The sequence below is a fragment of the Bos grunniens genome, chromosome 3 (genome assembly GCF_055505025.1).
Source record: "Bos grunniens cultivar Pamir isolate PY7600 chromosome 3, Bosgru_T2T1.0, whole genome shotgun sequence".
NCBI classification, from domain to species: domain Eukaryota; kingdom Metazoa; phylum Chordata; class Mammalia; order Artiodactyla; family Bovidae; genus Bos; species Bos grunniens.
Genome location: NC_141167.1, coordinates 80,891,804 through 80,908,132, shown reverse-complemented (window position 1 = coordinate 80,908,132; position 16,329 = coordinate 80,891,804). Strand labels below are relative to the sequence as shown.

The 16,329-nt window shown below is 34.1% G+C and overlaps 1 protein-coding gene across 3 annotated transcripts in view; it reads left to right on the top strand.

Moving 5' to 3' along the window:
* COL11A1 (collagen type XI alpha 1 chain) overlaps positions 1-16,329 on the top strand; it is a 225,292-nt gene that overhangs the window by 190,651 nt on the left and 18,312 nt on the right. For all 3 annotated transcript variants that reach the window (XM_086394454.1, XM_086394456.1, XM_086394455.1), the window contains 6 exons: positions 34-87; positions 776-829; positions 1,874-1,927; positions 10,224-10,277; positions 10,414-10,521; positions 11,000-11,053. In XM_086394454.1, the coding sequence (XP_086250580.1) occupies positions 34-87; positions 776-829; positions 1,874-1,927; positions 10,224-10,277; positions 10,414-10,521; positions 11,000-11,053 (378 nt within the window). The remainder of the gene's footprint in view (positions 1-33; positions 88-775; positions 830-1,873; positions 1,928-10,223; positions 10,278-10,413; positions 10,522-10,999; positions 11,054-16,329) is intronic.

Sequence of the window (16,329 nt, the reverse complement as noted above, 5' to 3'; positions counted from 1 at the left end):
TTTTCATTATTTCCTTTTAAAACATTATCTTAGGGTCCTGTTGGTTTTCCTGGAGATCCTGGTCCTCCTGGTGAGCCTGGCCCTGCAGTAAGTATCATGAGAAAACAAAAGAATTATTTTCATGAGGAATCTTCCCAGTAAATAATTAAAGAAAAGCCTTAATTACTTCAGTGGATCCTCAAAATTGGAAGAAAAGAAAGATGTAAACTGTAGCCACGTGTACCAGAACAAAAATTTATATATTTGAAGATTATTAGACTTGCGTTGCATGATTATTATCTCTTCATTGGGTTAGTGTTCCAGATTTTGTTGGGTTGTACATATTAATTATCTGAGTAGCAGCAAAGAGTCGGACGCGACTGAGCAACTGAACTGAACTGAACTGAGCAGCATTACTTTTATTTCAAAATTATAGGAGTTCTGCTTTTACCTCAGTCTGTTCTAAGATCCAAATATCTCAAACTGCATCATATTTGTTCATAGTTAAAGGATGCACCCTTCTTGTATAATAATTATATCTTCCCCTTTCCTTATATTCAGAGCACACTATATATTTTTTAATTTCATATGAAAGAAATTTCATAAATTTTATGGTAAAAGTAAGAGATTCTACAATTCTTAAAAATAAGAACAACTGAAAGAATATAATGATACTCTTGTCTATCAGGTAATAATTTATCTTAAGGACTAAGCTGGTACATCATATCTTTTTTTCCTGATAAAAGTGAGTTAATAGTGAGAAATACCTGGGTTCATTTTCTTTTGCTGATTATAGGGTCAGGATGGTGTTGGTGGTGACAAGGGTGAAGATGGAGATCCTGGACAACCGGTAAGTAAGCACGCTATTTTATTTAGTCTCTGCAAAGTCTCAAGATATTTTAAAGAAGTAATCAGGCTCTCAAAAGCATAGTTAAATGTGCACATATTTTTCTTAATGAACTATCAGTTATATTTGAACTCCAGTTTAAGTTCAGTCTTCCATGGAATGTTTCTTACTTGATACAATTTAAGAAATATAAGCACAGCCTTTGTAGTAAAAACTAAAGCTGTATCATAATAGTGATTTTGTCACACCAGATCACATTCATCTATTTCTGCAGTTGTGTTAAGTGGAAAATCATTTTAAACTCACAAGTGAGACTTAAATGAAGAAAACGAGGTTATCAGCCTATTATTAGGATGAATTACTTCAATTTCTAACCTAAATAACTCAGCATTATTGGACTATTTTTTTATTTTTTAATTTGGGAAATACAGCAGGAGGCTTCGGCCACATGTGGTATTTAAGGAGGAAGTAAGGAGGGTGCTTACTTAACTAGGAATGAAAGACAAACTGCACTCTGAACATAACTCTGTCTCTAGAGTCATATCCGCTGGATGTTTGCAGTCACAGATATATAGGTTTATTCTATGTGAATAAGACTTGTGGGTCATATCCCAGCATGTTGTGTTCTCCTTTGCATAAAAAAGGGTAGTGTTGCACAAGATAAAATTAGAGATATAGATTCATAGTTCACAGATGTATGTGATACGAATAGAATTATTAACCACATGGTTCTATTAATTAGTGCATCGACTGGATATTTTTCAGATATAAATTAGCACTTAAAAAACAGTTTTAAATAGAAGGAATTCAATTCCACTTTTTTTCTTCTATTTATATGAAGAAGTTTTCCATATAAATTTAGCACTTGTAATTATAGATATCTGGAGGAAGTTTAAGTATCTGAAATAGGGATGAGATATTCCAGGAAATAGATGTGGAGAAATGAAAAAAGCATGTTGGTTTCAGTCCAGATTTTGAACAGTGCTGGGAGCCATAAAATAATACCCATAAAATTGCTTTAAAAGATATTTTTTTCACATTTTATAGGGTCCTCCTGGCCCATCTGGTGAGGCTGGCCCACCAGGTCCTCCTGGTAAAAGAGTAAGTTTTAAAAATTCTTTATTTGAAATATCTACTAATTATCCATTCTGTGTATAAATTTATATAATATATATAAGCTGTAGGCAACATTTTAATGGTACTGAAATATATAAGTCTTAGAGAATAATTTCCTGAATTTGTCAAAATAATTGTTAATGTAGAACACACTTTAATTGACAGGTTTAATCTGTCACCATGAAAAGTAGTTTTACACTTCTCTGTGCTTAGGTCTCCTCCTCTGTAAAAATGTCACAGGCTTTTTAAAAGACTCTGCTGATACCCTGAACTTCAGCTCATGGTGGTGCCTGAATTCCGGTGCTTCTTGAAAGAATTATAGAAACCTTATTACAGTATCAATAGTATGAGCTCAGAAATCAGCATGTTAGATTGCTTTACACTGTCAAACTACTCTGATTTGGAAACAATGGCTGTATTTTAAAAAAGAACTATAGTAAAATATAAAAATCATGTTCAAAATATTGGCTACAAAGGAACCTAGGAGATTTGCTTTATTGCTTTGTCCCTATTATTATACTGTTTTTATAATAAAACAATCCTGTAGACCTGCCTCTTGCAGCTCTTCTATCAATATCCAGTGCTCTCCTGCACCTTCTTTAGTCTATTTTTTAACCTATCCATGAACAGAATATGTGGTAAACATTAAAATGTGTTTCATAGTCTTATTTCCTCTTCAGTAATTCAAAAGCACAGAGCAATTGGGGCCACGCTTGTTTTCTAGGGTAGCTTTATACTAGGAAGTATTCATACTATACATCTTCCTATACACAGAGTATGAACAGGTTTTAATTCCATCTCTCAGGAGATGGAATTGTAGCCTGGCAGGCTACAATCTGTGGGACTGCAAAAAGTCAGACACAACTGAAGTGACTTACCATGCACTCAGGATATAAATTTGAGTTAATATTTACAACCAAACACTTCTCTGCCAGAATGAACTTAGTTTGTAGTAAATATTGTCTTTGAATACAATTTTATCCCACTGACCAAGTGCCTGTTTTAACTTTTCTCCTCCTCTTCCTCCTTTTCTTTCTCATTATTATTTTATTTGTTTGCTTGTTTTCTTTTTGTTAGCAGGCCAAAAGCATAATCTTGATAGAAAAAGAAATATATCTCAAAACAACCATTGGGCTATTATTCTTACATACATTCTCAATCACTCAGTTGTGTTCGACCCTTTGTGACCCTATAGACTGTAGCCTGCCAGGGTCCTCTGTCCATGGGATTCTCCAGACAAGAATATTGGAGTGGGTTGCCATGACCTTCTCCAGGGGATCTTCCTTACCCAGAGATTAAACCCCCTCTCTTAAGTCTCCTGCATTAGCAGGCAGGTTCTTTACCACTAGCACCACCTGGGAAGCCCAGAAATACAACTTAGAATAAGTTAATTTCTTTGAGTCTTAATTTTCTCATTTATAAAGTGGGAAAAATAATATTCAATGCTGGAGTGAAATTAATAAATGTATATTTAAATCATCACATCTAATATCTGGATTTATCAAGAGTTCAAAGAGTGAATGCTCTTCCTAAGAAGTTAAATACAAGTTTTGAATTACAGCATCATTTATAAATGAAACAGGCATGTTAATTAAAATGTACAGATGAGGTAGACATTTTCTTCTAATTTCTGAGTTCTGTAATTTGACATGAAAGTTCATTAGCAATGAATTTATAACTTCATAATTAATTACATTTTTGAAATATAGAATACTGTGATTCTGTTGAGGTGAATACATATTTGTATTATTTATTTATTTGATGTAAATGCATATAAAATCATGTAACATAAACTGTAAAGGAATTTCCTATGAGAACTACTGCCAGAAAACAGAGCATTAAATTCATGATGACTGCATATAACAATAACATGGATTTGCTGAGCAACAGGGATTTAGACCTAGTTTTAGAAATGTGCAAAGGAAGTATTTGGGAACTTTGCTGTATGTCCGTGAAGTCACCTTGCTTATGTACTGAAGGAGCACAAACTCCTGAGCCTGAAGAGATAAGTGAAGTGCAAGTCGCTCAGTCATGTCCAACTCTTTGTGACCCCATGGATTATACAGTCCATGGAATTCTCCAGGCCAGAATACTGGAGTGAGTAGAATTCTGCCTTCACTAGCTTTTGCATTCAGCCAGCAGGCAGGATTGTCTTTGACGCAAGAATCAATTTAAAATTCAGTTCAGTTCAGTCGCTCAGTCGTGTCCGACTCTTTGCGACCCCATGAACCGCAGCACACCGGGCCTCCCTGTCCGTCACCAACTGCCAGAGGCCACCCAAACCCATGTCCATTGAGTCAGTGATGCCATCCAACCATCTCATCCTCTATCATCCCCTTCTCCTGCCCTCAATCTTTCCCGGCATCTGGTCTTTTCAAATGAGTCAGCTCTTCACATCAGGTGGCCAAAGTATTGGACTTTCAGCTTCAACACCAGTCCTTCCAATGAGCACCCAGGACTGATCTCCTTTAGGATGGACTGGTTGGATCTCCTTGCAGCCTAAGAGACTCTCAAGAGTCTTCTGCAACACCACAATTCAAAGCATTTAAAATCACCTTTGTGGAAACAGCAAAAACATTCCTATACAATAATTATAATATCTGATCTATACACTTATGACTTATTTGAATATGGAATTTCCTTACCATTTATTTCCCTTTAATTCATCTGGAAAGTATAATTTTAAATAAGCTTTGTATGTAATTTGTGGAAATTAATATTTCTCTTATCCTTTGTTTCCCTGCATTGGACACAACACAAAAGTAGATCAGTAACAATTTTCCTATAACATCTCATAGAAGAAATAACAATGAATAGAAATGTGTTGAAAAGTATTTTACTTCCCTTGAGGGAATCTTACAAATAAATGATAATAAACTTCCCTGATAGAATATTGATCGGAATGTTGTGAGTAGCAGTGGTATTAAGAAACATCATTCTAACAGTTATTGAACAGGTAGGAAAATTAAGTTGCCATTTGTAGTACATGTACCTTCTGTCATGCATTTTAATACTTGAGAATAAACATATATTTCCTTAAGGCACTAGAAGACTACAGTTTGTATCAATAAGCCATTGGATTTTAATGCTCCAGTTACCATTATGGCTGTTTGAAACCAAGAGCTAGTTCAAAACCCTTATACTGAAAAAGAAAAATCTACAGATGACTAAACTGATTTAAACATTATAATTTGAAAATGCATATACCAAATGGAATTTTAAGGAGTTTATCTCATTTTTGCCAAAGGAAAATTGACAAAAAATTAAAGCAATAACTGATGTTATTAATTGATACAAATATAGAGGAAATTCTAACCAACTCTATATGCTCATATATAACATATATGAGCCTATGCCTTTATGCATGGATGTGAATGGTCAGAAGATAAAGTGTTATAAGGAAACATCCTTTCCATATCTACCTACCGTAAGATAAAGATCAGATATTAGGTTCTTAGGAAAGCCTTCCTATTGCCAAACTAGATCAGTATACCTTTCTCGTACACCTATTTCATCTCCCTGTGTTTTACAATGTACTGTATTTGTTAATATTGTCTTCTGTCTTTAAACTTTGTGGATTGCTAGAGTTTCACCATTTTTCTTACATTCTCCAGGCACAGTACATTTCTGGCATCTAAGAAAGTTTTAATTATTTGCAGCATGTGTGGAAGATTGTGTAAATTGAAGAAAAATATTGTAAAATGTGAATAGTGGAAAGGACTATATTGTATATTTTGAAAGTGAAGTGAAAGTGTTAGTTGCTCAGTCGTTTCTGACTCTGCAATCCCATGGACTATAGCCAATCAGGCTTCTCTGTCCATGGGATTCTGCAAGCAAGAATACTAGAGTGGGTAGCCTTTCCCTTCTCCAGGGGATCTTCCCAACTCAGGGATTGAACCCTGGTCTTCCGCATTGCAGGTGGATTCTTTACCAATTGAGCCACCAGGGAAGCCCAAGAATACTGGAGTGGGTAGCCTATCCCTTCTCCAGTGGATCTTCCTGACCCAGGAATCAAACTGGGGTTTCCTGCATTGCAGGCGAATTCTTTACCAGCTGAGCCACCAGAGAAGCCCATTGTGTATCTTATATAATGTATATTTCTCACAGCAAGAAAAATCTTACATAGCAGTGATTACTGATTTACAAGAAGTATTTATTGTATCATGTTTTATGAAACATTTTCCAATTAGAACACTCATTACTTCATAATAGTACAGCAACTAATTCATTGCCTAAAGTCCTTGCCTCTCTGTTTAATGCAGATATCTGAGAAAGACATGACTAAAACAAGTATGTCCATAGGCATTGTTTAGTTTTATTTTTTTAAGAAAACTGCCTATTCTCTTAGAAAAATTACATTATCCATTTTCACTGTAGTCTTTCTTAAAAATAAACCTGTTTCATCTAGAAAAAATATATAAAGAATAAGAGAAAAATGGGAAAAATGAGATAAAGAACAGACCAAAGTCATTTAATGTGGATTTCCACCAGGATAGACATTAGGCATTCATTCAAAGAAGAAATAAATCCTTTTGGGATGAAAAAGTGAAAGTGAAGTCGCTCAGTTGTGTCCGACTCTTTGTGACCCCATGGACGGTAGCCTACGCAGCTCCAGGTCCATGGGATTTTCCAGGCAAGAATACTGGAGTGGGCTGCCATTTCCTTCTCCAGGGGATCTTCCCAACCCAGGGGTCGAACCTGGGTCTCCTGCATTGCAGAGAGACGCTTTACAGTCTGAGCCACTAGGGAAGCCCTTGGGATGAAAAAACTTTCTATTAAATCACAATTTTGTGGCTGTGCTGTAGCAACATTTTTGTTACATTTTAGATTGTTGATGACTTGCTTTTTCTAAAGCTGGATATTTATATATCTTCTGTATTATAAAGTTCAATCTCAAAGTTATTACCTTTATGTCACTATTGTAAGGTAAAATCTTCACAGAATAAAGAAAAGCCCATTATTCATTGAATCTCATTTCTCTTCCCCAAATTATAATTATTATGGCTATTTTACCCACTGTCCTTCCCTGATGGCTCAGATGGTAAAGAATCTGCCTGCAATGTGGGAGACCCAGATTCCATCCCTGGGTGGGGAGATCCCCTAGAGAAGGAAATGGCAACCCACTCCAAGTATTCTCTCCTGGACAATTACACGTGCAAAGGCTACAGTCCTTGGGGTCACAAAGTCGGACAGGACTGAGAGACTAACACTTGCACACTTGAATAAGTAGTATTTTAGCCGTCATGCCAATATGTTCAATTGATGTATAATTGACTTACAATATTATATTGTTTCACTGTACAACATAGTGATTGGATATTTTATGCATTAGAATCATCACAATAAGTTTAGCTACAATCTGCACACCAAAATATGACTCAACTCTTTAACACTAAGAAATATTTGAAGCTTATGCTTCTCTGGAGAAGTACTCTTGCATAAATAGTATGAAATTCAAAAGATACACTTAAGTTTCAATGCCTGTATTATTGTTAACAAATTACTGCTTGAATTGTAAACAAGAGACTGCTTACAGAATTTATACATTTCTTATTTTGGGGTCAAGGAACAAGGAATGTCTAATAATAGATGAAGCTACAGTGATAATACTGAGAAAATAATTACTGATGATATATTCATTGCCTCTCTCAGAGATAAATGAGTTCACAGAACTCTGAATTTGATGAAGTGCTTGATCCTCATTTTAAATGTGGATTTTAAAGACCAAATGAAAGGTTAGCATTTATTCACCAGTAGAATATTAATAAAGCATCTGAAAGAAATTCATCTTCCCTCGCCTTGCATCCACCGATTAATATTGTTTCTTCTACACTCCCCAAACTCCAATCTCAATCTTAGTGGATGATTTTGAACACAATTCATAGCAGAAATTAAGTAAACAAATGAAAAGCAGCAAAGTCTAGGGGTAAATGAAATAGTACAATTTCCTAGATATCATTCAGTTCAGTTCAGTTCAGTCACTCAGTAGTGTCTTTTTAAACTTCCTGTACTTATGTCTGAACTTGTGTAAAAATTTTCAGCACAATTAAGTTTCAGGTTGAATCTTAATGTTTGTTGCTGCTGCTGCTGCTGCTAAGTCGCTTCAGTCATGTCCAACTCTGTGCAACCCCATAGATGGCAGCCCACCAGACACCCCTATCCCTGGGATTCTCCAGGCAAGAACACTGGAGTGGGTTGCCATTTCCTTCTCCAATGCATGAAAGTGAATGTTTGTTAAGTAATAATAAATATCAGTAAATTAGTGGAAATTAAATAAATATTTTATAATCCAGTCATAAATTTGTTATGTCTTAGAATGAATTTGTTAGGAATATATACCTTGTTTATCCCACCACAGCGAGAGGGAAGAAGCACTCTTACTGATTGGACTGTCAAACCAAATGCCCTGGTTGTGTTGATTTGAAAGATTTCTAAGAGATGCCATAAGTGAAAATATCAATGACCTAAAAATAATGAATAGGAACAAAATTTATATACAGTGGGAATTATAGCATATTTCCAGCTTCAAAAATTTTTGTTTTCTTTGATACCTTGACTATTATATTGAAGTTATGTAATATAAATGATTCCTTTTTACCTATTTGTTATGAAGTTTAGAAATGTCAAGTTTTATATTTCACTGATGACCAATAAAATGTAAGAAGGAAATCTGAATGTCAAATTTTAAGATCCGACCACATAGTACAGGATCATATTATAGAATATCTTTTTAGTTGACTTTCAATTTTCTAGTTAAAACAAGTAACTTAAAAAATGGAGTTCATATTTTGTAGGTGTTATAAACCTGAAAAGTATGAAATAAATAACCTGTTGAAATGATATTTGCAAATGTATTTTGAAAGTCAGTTTTATTTCCTCGATTCTTAAGTTGCCAACAGGGTGAAAAATATTGGTAAAATACTCTAATTGAATTTATATAGAATAACAATAACCAATCATTTTAGTAATAATAAGCAGTAACTAATATTTGTAGTGTTTTTATGTCTCAGGTACTGTTATACACCCTTTACATTTATCAACTCATTGAATTCTCATGATGATGCTGGGAGATAGCTGCTATTATAATACACATTATGCAGAGCAGTAAACCGAATCACCCACAGTAACTGGCCAAAGATCACAAAGCTAGTTGACGGCAGAGCCATGATTTGAATCTAGGAAGTCTGAGCCCAGGCTTTAGGTTCTTAAACACCAGATTCCATACCTGTATTTGATACTGCTCTACTGGGAAGTTCACAAAATACTTCTTCATGTGTTGCATCATTTAAATTTTTTAATAATTTTATAACAAGGGAATTATTATTAATAATATTTTAGGCATCACCTACTTTATAGACATGAGTTTGAGTAAGCTCCTGGAGTTGGTGATGGACAGGGAAGCCTGGCGTGCTGCAGTCCTTGGGGTTGCAAAGTGTCAACCACCACTGAGCAACTGAACTGAACTGAACATTTTAGGATGAAAGAAATCAAGTTCAAAAATACTAATAATTGGTTAAAAGTCACATAGCTAATAAAAAAGAACTGAAGAGAAATAGGTAGACCAATACCTCACAAAGATAGAAAACTATGTGTGTGTGTATGTGTGTGTATAGAGGAGCATTATGAAAATCTTTAAATATATAATAATTAGCATTTCTCCATAGCAATCCATGCAGCTGGATGACATATGGAGTGTGAATTTTTTTTTTTTCTGTTTTCTCTAATTCAAGGTTTGTAAAAGTCATACTATTTTTATGCCATGCCACTAAATTATAATGTCAGAGAATAAAAAGTCAGTATCTGTTGACCAACAAGATTTTAAATGTTGTACTATTCCAATTTGAAAATGATCTTATGAAAATGTGTAACATATTGATCTTCTGAGATTAAGAAAGGACCCAGTCTAAAACACATATAATGATGGAAGTCAAATCTGAAACCCTCAATTAATTTCTAACTATGCAACATAATAAATGATAACAGTATCTAACACACTAAGAGTGACTAAGCATTAACCTTTCTTTAAAATTTTTATCTTTATTGTTTCCTTACATTATTGTGATGTGATTATCTGTATTAATCTGTGCTTCATTTGTGCTTAATATTCTAAATTTGTACATCAAAGGGGTTTTGAGTTTTCTCAGTTTCTTAAACTAAATTGCTATAGAAAATCACAATTTGTTAGACTCTCACTAGTTAAATTGGGGTATTTATAAATAAGATCTCAGTTGTACTATTTTTATATGCTATATGTATTTGAAGTGCAATTCTGTGTTTGTAGGGTCCTCCTGGAGCTGCAGGGGCAGAGGGAAGACAAGGTGAAAAAGGCGCTAAGGTAAAACATTCACTATAGGTATCATGTTTGAAAATCTCATGTGTATATTGGACAACAACTGTTTCAGTACTTTTCATAAAATAATAAAATGTCTATCTTCATTATTAATACATCCACATATTTTATTTTCTAACAGGGAGAAGCAGGAGCTGAGGGTCCTCCAGGAAAAACTGGCCCGGTTGGTCCTCAGGGACCGGCCGGAAAGCCTGGTCCAGAGGGTCTTCGGGGCATCCCTGGCCCTGTGGTGAGCATCTGTGCTGATAGTTGTCATTTTGAAAATAATGTCTTATTTCTAAGGAAAATTAAGGATGAAAATATTTATGTCAGCATTATTATATAAATTAGTATATATGGTAAATAGTATGTAATAATTAAAGCCAGAGCCCCTGAGAATATTTAAGTATGTCATTTATTTAGTGAGTACATTTTGAAATTCTAAATTATAAAGATAGAATACAAAGCTAAGCCCTAAGATCTCAAAGATGTAAGACTTTTTATACACACAGTCATCTATCTGTGAGTGTGTGTGTATGTGCATGTAGACATACAAACAGCAAGTAAAAAGACTCAAAAATTGCTTACAATATTTGTAGATGTTCTCCATGTGATGGAATCCATAGGTGTTGTTTGCTTTCTTTCTTTTTTGCATTACCAAAATTAAAGAAAAATAATATGTCTGCTTCTGTTAATTTAAAAAATCTGTCATGTTTCTTCTTCCACAGGGAGAACAAGGTCTCCCTGGAGCTGCAGGCCAAGATGGGCCACCTGGTCCTTTGGTGAGTAGCACATTTTTCTGTTGTTAGAATTCCAGAAATGAAATTGTTTATAAGCTAGAATCCCCAAAATTTTGTCTGGTAAATTGGTTTATAAATTGTAGAGTATTCAAGGAAGTGTATTACTCAGACCAAAATAAAAAGAGGAAAATAATTCCAAGTGATAATTTACTTGGAAAATGTGCCCTTGATCAAAAGATCTTTCCTATCTTATGTCCATTGGATGAAAAAAAAATCCGTTTTGAATAAAATGCCACTAATGGCCCAGCCAGTTCTTTTCCAAATGTGGACGGCTCCCCTAAATGCATCAATTACACTTAGTTTCCTGGCACTTCATTTAAAAGAACAGCATTGGCACAGGCATACAGTGATTCTTTCACCAAATAAATTGTTCTGTTCATGAGTCATATGGGCTGAAAGATAAAGCATTAACCCTCGTGAGTGAAGAGAGGTACAATTATTACAACTCAGAAGCTTGGTTAATATCATAAACTGTATATGCAAACAACACACTTGAAAAATTCAATAAAGCATTTAGTTGACTAGCATATGGTTCATAGAGGCTATCCTTGCAATAAAATTTAGGCAGAAAGTGAGAATCCAAGACCTGCCTTTAAAATTATTGCCTACTAGGTGACAGATTCTATTTCATGGTAGAGATATTTGAACTTCATTGTCCAAAAATAGTAATATGTAAAGGGATTAATTAAAACAGGAAGCAAGACATTTAGCACTATTCAAGTATAATGTTGGAGAAGGCAATGGCACCCCACTCCAGTACTCTTGCCTGGAAAATCCCATGGGCGGAAGAGCCTGGTAGGCTGCAGTAGGGGGGGTTGCTAAGAGTCAGACACGACTGAGCGACTTCACTTTCACTTTTCACTTTCATGCATTGGAGAAGGAAATGGCAGCCTACTCCAGTGTTCTTGCCTGGAGAATCCCAGGGGCGGGGAGCCTGGTGAGGGGCCATCTATGGGGTCGCACAGAGTCGGACACGACTGAAGTGACTTAGTAGTAGTAGCAAGTATAATATGTCTGCATGTGCTCAGTTGCTCAGTTGTGTTCAACTCTGCAACCTCATGGATTGCAGCCTGCCAGGCTCTTCTGTCCGTGGGATTCCCAGGCAAGAATACTGGTGTGGGCTGCCATCTCCATCTCCTGGAGGGATATCCTCCCGACTCAGGGATCAAACCCACATCTCCTGCATTGGCAGGTGGATTCTTTACCCCTGAGCCACCTGGGAAACCCCTCAAGTATAATGTATATCAGTTTAAATAGTCAGGTTTATCTATAGAAATTTTACAAAACTGCTTCTCATGAGTATATCGACTACCTCAGATATATGTACGTGCTGAGAAAGGCATCGAAACTAGTATCCGCAATCTTAATCATTCAGGAAAACTTGGCCATTTTTTTTTTTTTGTAAAAATATCACAAAAATTTCCTCTAACATTCCAGGTATTAGTGTTATGGAGATTATTTTTTTAACTTGCTTTGAAAAGTTAAAGATCACTTATTTTAATAAATAGATAAAAGCTATCAAATTTTGAGGAGATTATCAACTCTGCACATGACCAACCCCACTGGCTTTGAAACAGGGACTTGACAAAATAGGATCATCAGTTCCATGTCTGCATCACTATTTAGAGAACACTCCTCTTAGATATGCTAAATTCCTAAGTGCACAGAGCCATAGCCTCGGAAAAAAATACTCCACCTTAATACCACCCTAAAATTTGCCAAAGATTTTTTTGGTTATTTCAGATTTTCCAGTAAGTATTCTGACCTTTTTCCAGATGTAATAAAAAGCACCAAGCTGGAGATTTCCTTCAGCTAATATTAAAAATAAAACCATCAGACATACCACCTGATTCTAGCTTGCAAAAGTTTATAATTCTGAATGTTAGCTAAATAACTCATACTGTTTTCCACAGTAAAATGGAAAGCAACAGAACTGAGCAACATGGGTGCCATTCCTTTTTTCTGGCTGCTTTTTTTTGTTTTATCAGAGAGTATTTAGAATGCGAATCTGTTGTAGCGTTTTCATACCATCAAATAGTGTGTTCGAATTTTGGTGAAAATGCTACTTGGTCTTCAGGAGATGAGGATGAGTGGAGAAATCATCTTCAGGATGTATAACAATTTAATGAACTTTTCAGTTCAACTAAGAAATACATGTTCTAGTGGGCAATTTTGGATTTGAATGAGAAGTAGCATATCATGATTAGAGGTTAAGCTCATCAACTTTCAACCTGAATGAATTTTAAGAAAGTTATTCAATTTTTTTAAGCTTTAGGTTTCTCATCTGTAAAATGAGAATTTAAGTAGAATCTATCTTATAGGATATTATGAGGTTAAAGTGAATCAAATGGGATATTAATATATTTTTATCCATGGGGTTCTTATGATGATTAAACAAACTATTCCTAAAAAAAAAAAAAAAACTCAAGCAACTTAGACCATTTGCTATATAAGTAACAATTTAACCACTTTATATTAATATTTGGATTGGAAATTCTTTGGGCTATAGTGAAACAAACATTTGATTTCTACCTCACTGTATGTGGGCTTCCTGGGTGGCTCAAATGATGAAGAATGTGCCTGTGATGCAGGAGACCTGGGTTCGATCCCTGTGTTGAGAACATCCCCTGATGAAGGGAATGGCAACCCTCTCCAGTATTCTTGCCTGGAAAATTCCATGGACAGAGAAGCCTGGTGGGTTACAGTCCATGGGGTTGCAAAGAGTCAGACTCAACAGTAACTAACACCTCACTATATGTAGTTCTTTCATAGGCCTGGTTTTTCTTTAATTATCCCAATTCTCTAACACAGTTATTATTATAATATATTTATAAATAAAGCTCTGATACAAGAAAGAACAAACATTTTAAAATTCATAAAATGATAACTGGTATCTCACCATTCTATATGATCAGCTCTACTAGAGTTTATATATGGTATAATATTTACTTATTACTTCAAAATTAGATATTTCTCATGGCAAAATTTAAGCTTCTACATATGCATGAATTTTATATACAGTTAAATATTCAGAACCATCATATGGAACTGAAAGTAGATAAACAGTATGTGTGAAAGCTAAAAGAAAGCTAAAGACAATGATGAGATTGTATAAAGAAATTTATTTGAGAGTTTTTGAAGTTGAACTTTTTTGTTGTGTTGTTTTTGTTTTGTTTTTCAGAAAATAGAAAAAATCAAATGGTAATAAAATTGAGTGCTTTAGAGAACAGTAATTATTGCTATATTCTCCTCTCTGCTGCATAGTCAAACATGATTTAATAATTTTATGTTAATTTTTATTTTACTTTTTTAAGGCATAATTAGCATCTATTTTAGTTTTAAATATTTATTTTGTTTCATAATCTTTTATTTTAAGAACTGTTTGTTCCAGTGTAGCTGAAAAACTGTTTAGTATTTTTACAAGTTTACCTTATCATACATTAATTCTTTTTCATGCTGATAAGTAAAATATCTGATAACGTTATTTTTTAAGCCATAATTGCTGAATAAATGGTAGGATTACTGAATTATATTTTAAATTTTTAAATGCTACATTTAACTTATCTGTAAACAGGTTTGAGATGTGTAGTATTCCATAATGATTAAGCAGGTTTAAATCACAAAACATTTGCTTTTCACCAAATTAAATGTTATTTTACAATACTACTTTCTAAATAAAGAGTAGGATCTGAATTTTCTCTAAATTTTAATGCACTAGAATTTTGAGATGCATAGTAAAACAAATATTGTGTATACATGATACAGCAAGGGAAAATATTTGATTGTGTATTCTAGACACCTAAGAATGTATCATCCCTGTTTTCCTTTTCACTTTATCACTTATGAATTATGTATTTCATAAGGTTTTTCAATTTACAATATTCTAAAGAGGAAATAGAAAATATCTGTACCTGAAATAACATTTTTATATGCAGAGTTGATATTTTTGATGTGTTCCAGGTTCAGAGGATTTTTATAACTGCTATCACATCGTAACTTGCCAATGTCTACTTCCAACTGATGAAAATAAGAAACTGACTTTGCTTGGCAAATGCCTCCTTAGATATAGTTTGAAATTTTATGATATTATTAGCTTAAAAGAATTAACATTCATTTCCTATAACTCTTTCATGAAAAGTATTTATAGAAATGATTTGAAAGCATTACAAACACAAATAACTTCTAGTATGTTTCCCATTACCCTGAGCATTTAGCATCTGTAGTGTTTCTTTTATTTTTGCCATTATAGCTTTTACTATTAGATTGTCATGAGAAAGCTGATTGATAACCGTCCAGAGCATATCAGAAACAAATAACAATAATTCAATTTCCATATATTTCACTATATGTAGTGCTTTCATAGGCCTGTTTTTTCTTTCTCTATCACAGTTGTCTAACAGTTATTATTAGAATACATTTATAAATAAAGCTCTGAGATAAGAAAGAATGGACTCAGGAATACCCGAATAATGAGTGGTAGACCTGAGATGCTGAATGAAGCAGTGATTGGAATATCAGTGTTCATGAAGTGACATCCCTGTTAGTTCTCTCACTTACAGCAAGATTTCTGTGTTTATTGTCTACCAGAGAGAGCTTAAATGTAAAATAAGAAGAAAGATAGAAAAAATCTAGCCTCTTTAAATAGCTTTTGTATTTCAATTTAATAATATATTTACTTTTTACTGACAGATGTCAATTTTAACCAATATTTTTAAATGGGTTCAGGCTACTGGTTCAGGTATATGGTTCTTTCATGAAATTACATATTTCTTAGAACTATTTTTTTGTGCTTTTTTATGTCACTTTGTGCTAACATATAGAATGTTTGGCATCTATCCTGATGGTCACAGGACCTCAAGGAATTATTTCATTATTTTCATTACTCATTTATATTATTCCTTTAAAATTGTGCTATTAGGCAACATTAATTTCCTAACCGATAATTTACCAGGCCTTTCTGATGAGATCAGAAAAAAGTTGATGCAAATATACTTACTTAATCTTAAAATTATTGAATTAGTAGGACTAAATAAGTAATGCTTTTAACATAAATGACATTCTTTATGCTATTCTGATTTTCATATTGATTTAACAGATTTGGGACCTAATGCCACAGAATCCTTTTTCTCAAACTTTAATGAATAATAAACCTATGAAACAGATTGCTGGTTTCTAACTCCAGAATTTCAGATTCAGTTAGTCTAGACAAGCCTCTTCTCTAATACATTCACAAAGGGCTTCTCCGATGGCTCAGTGGT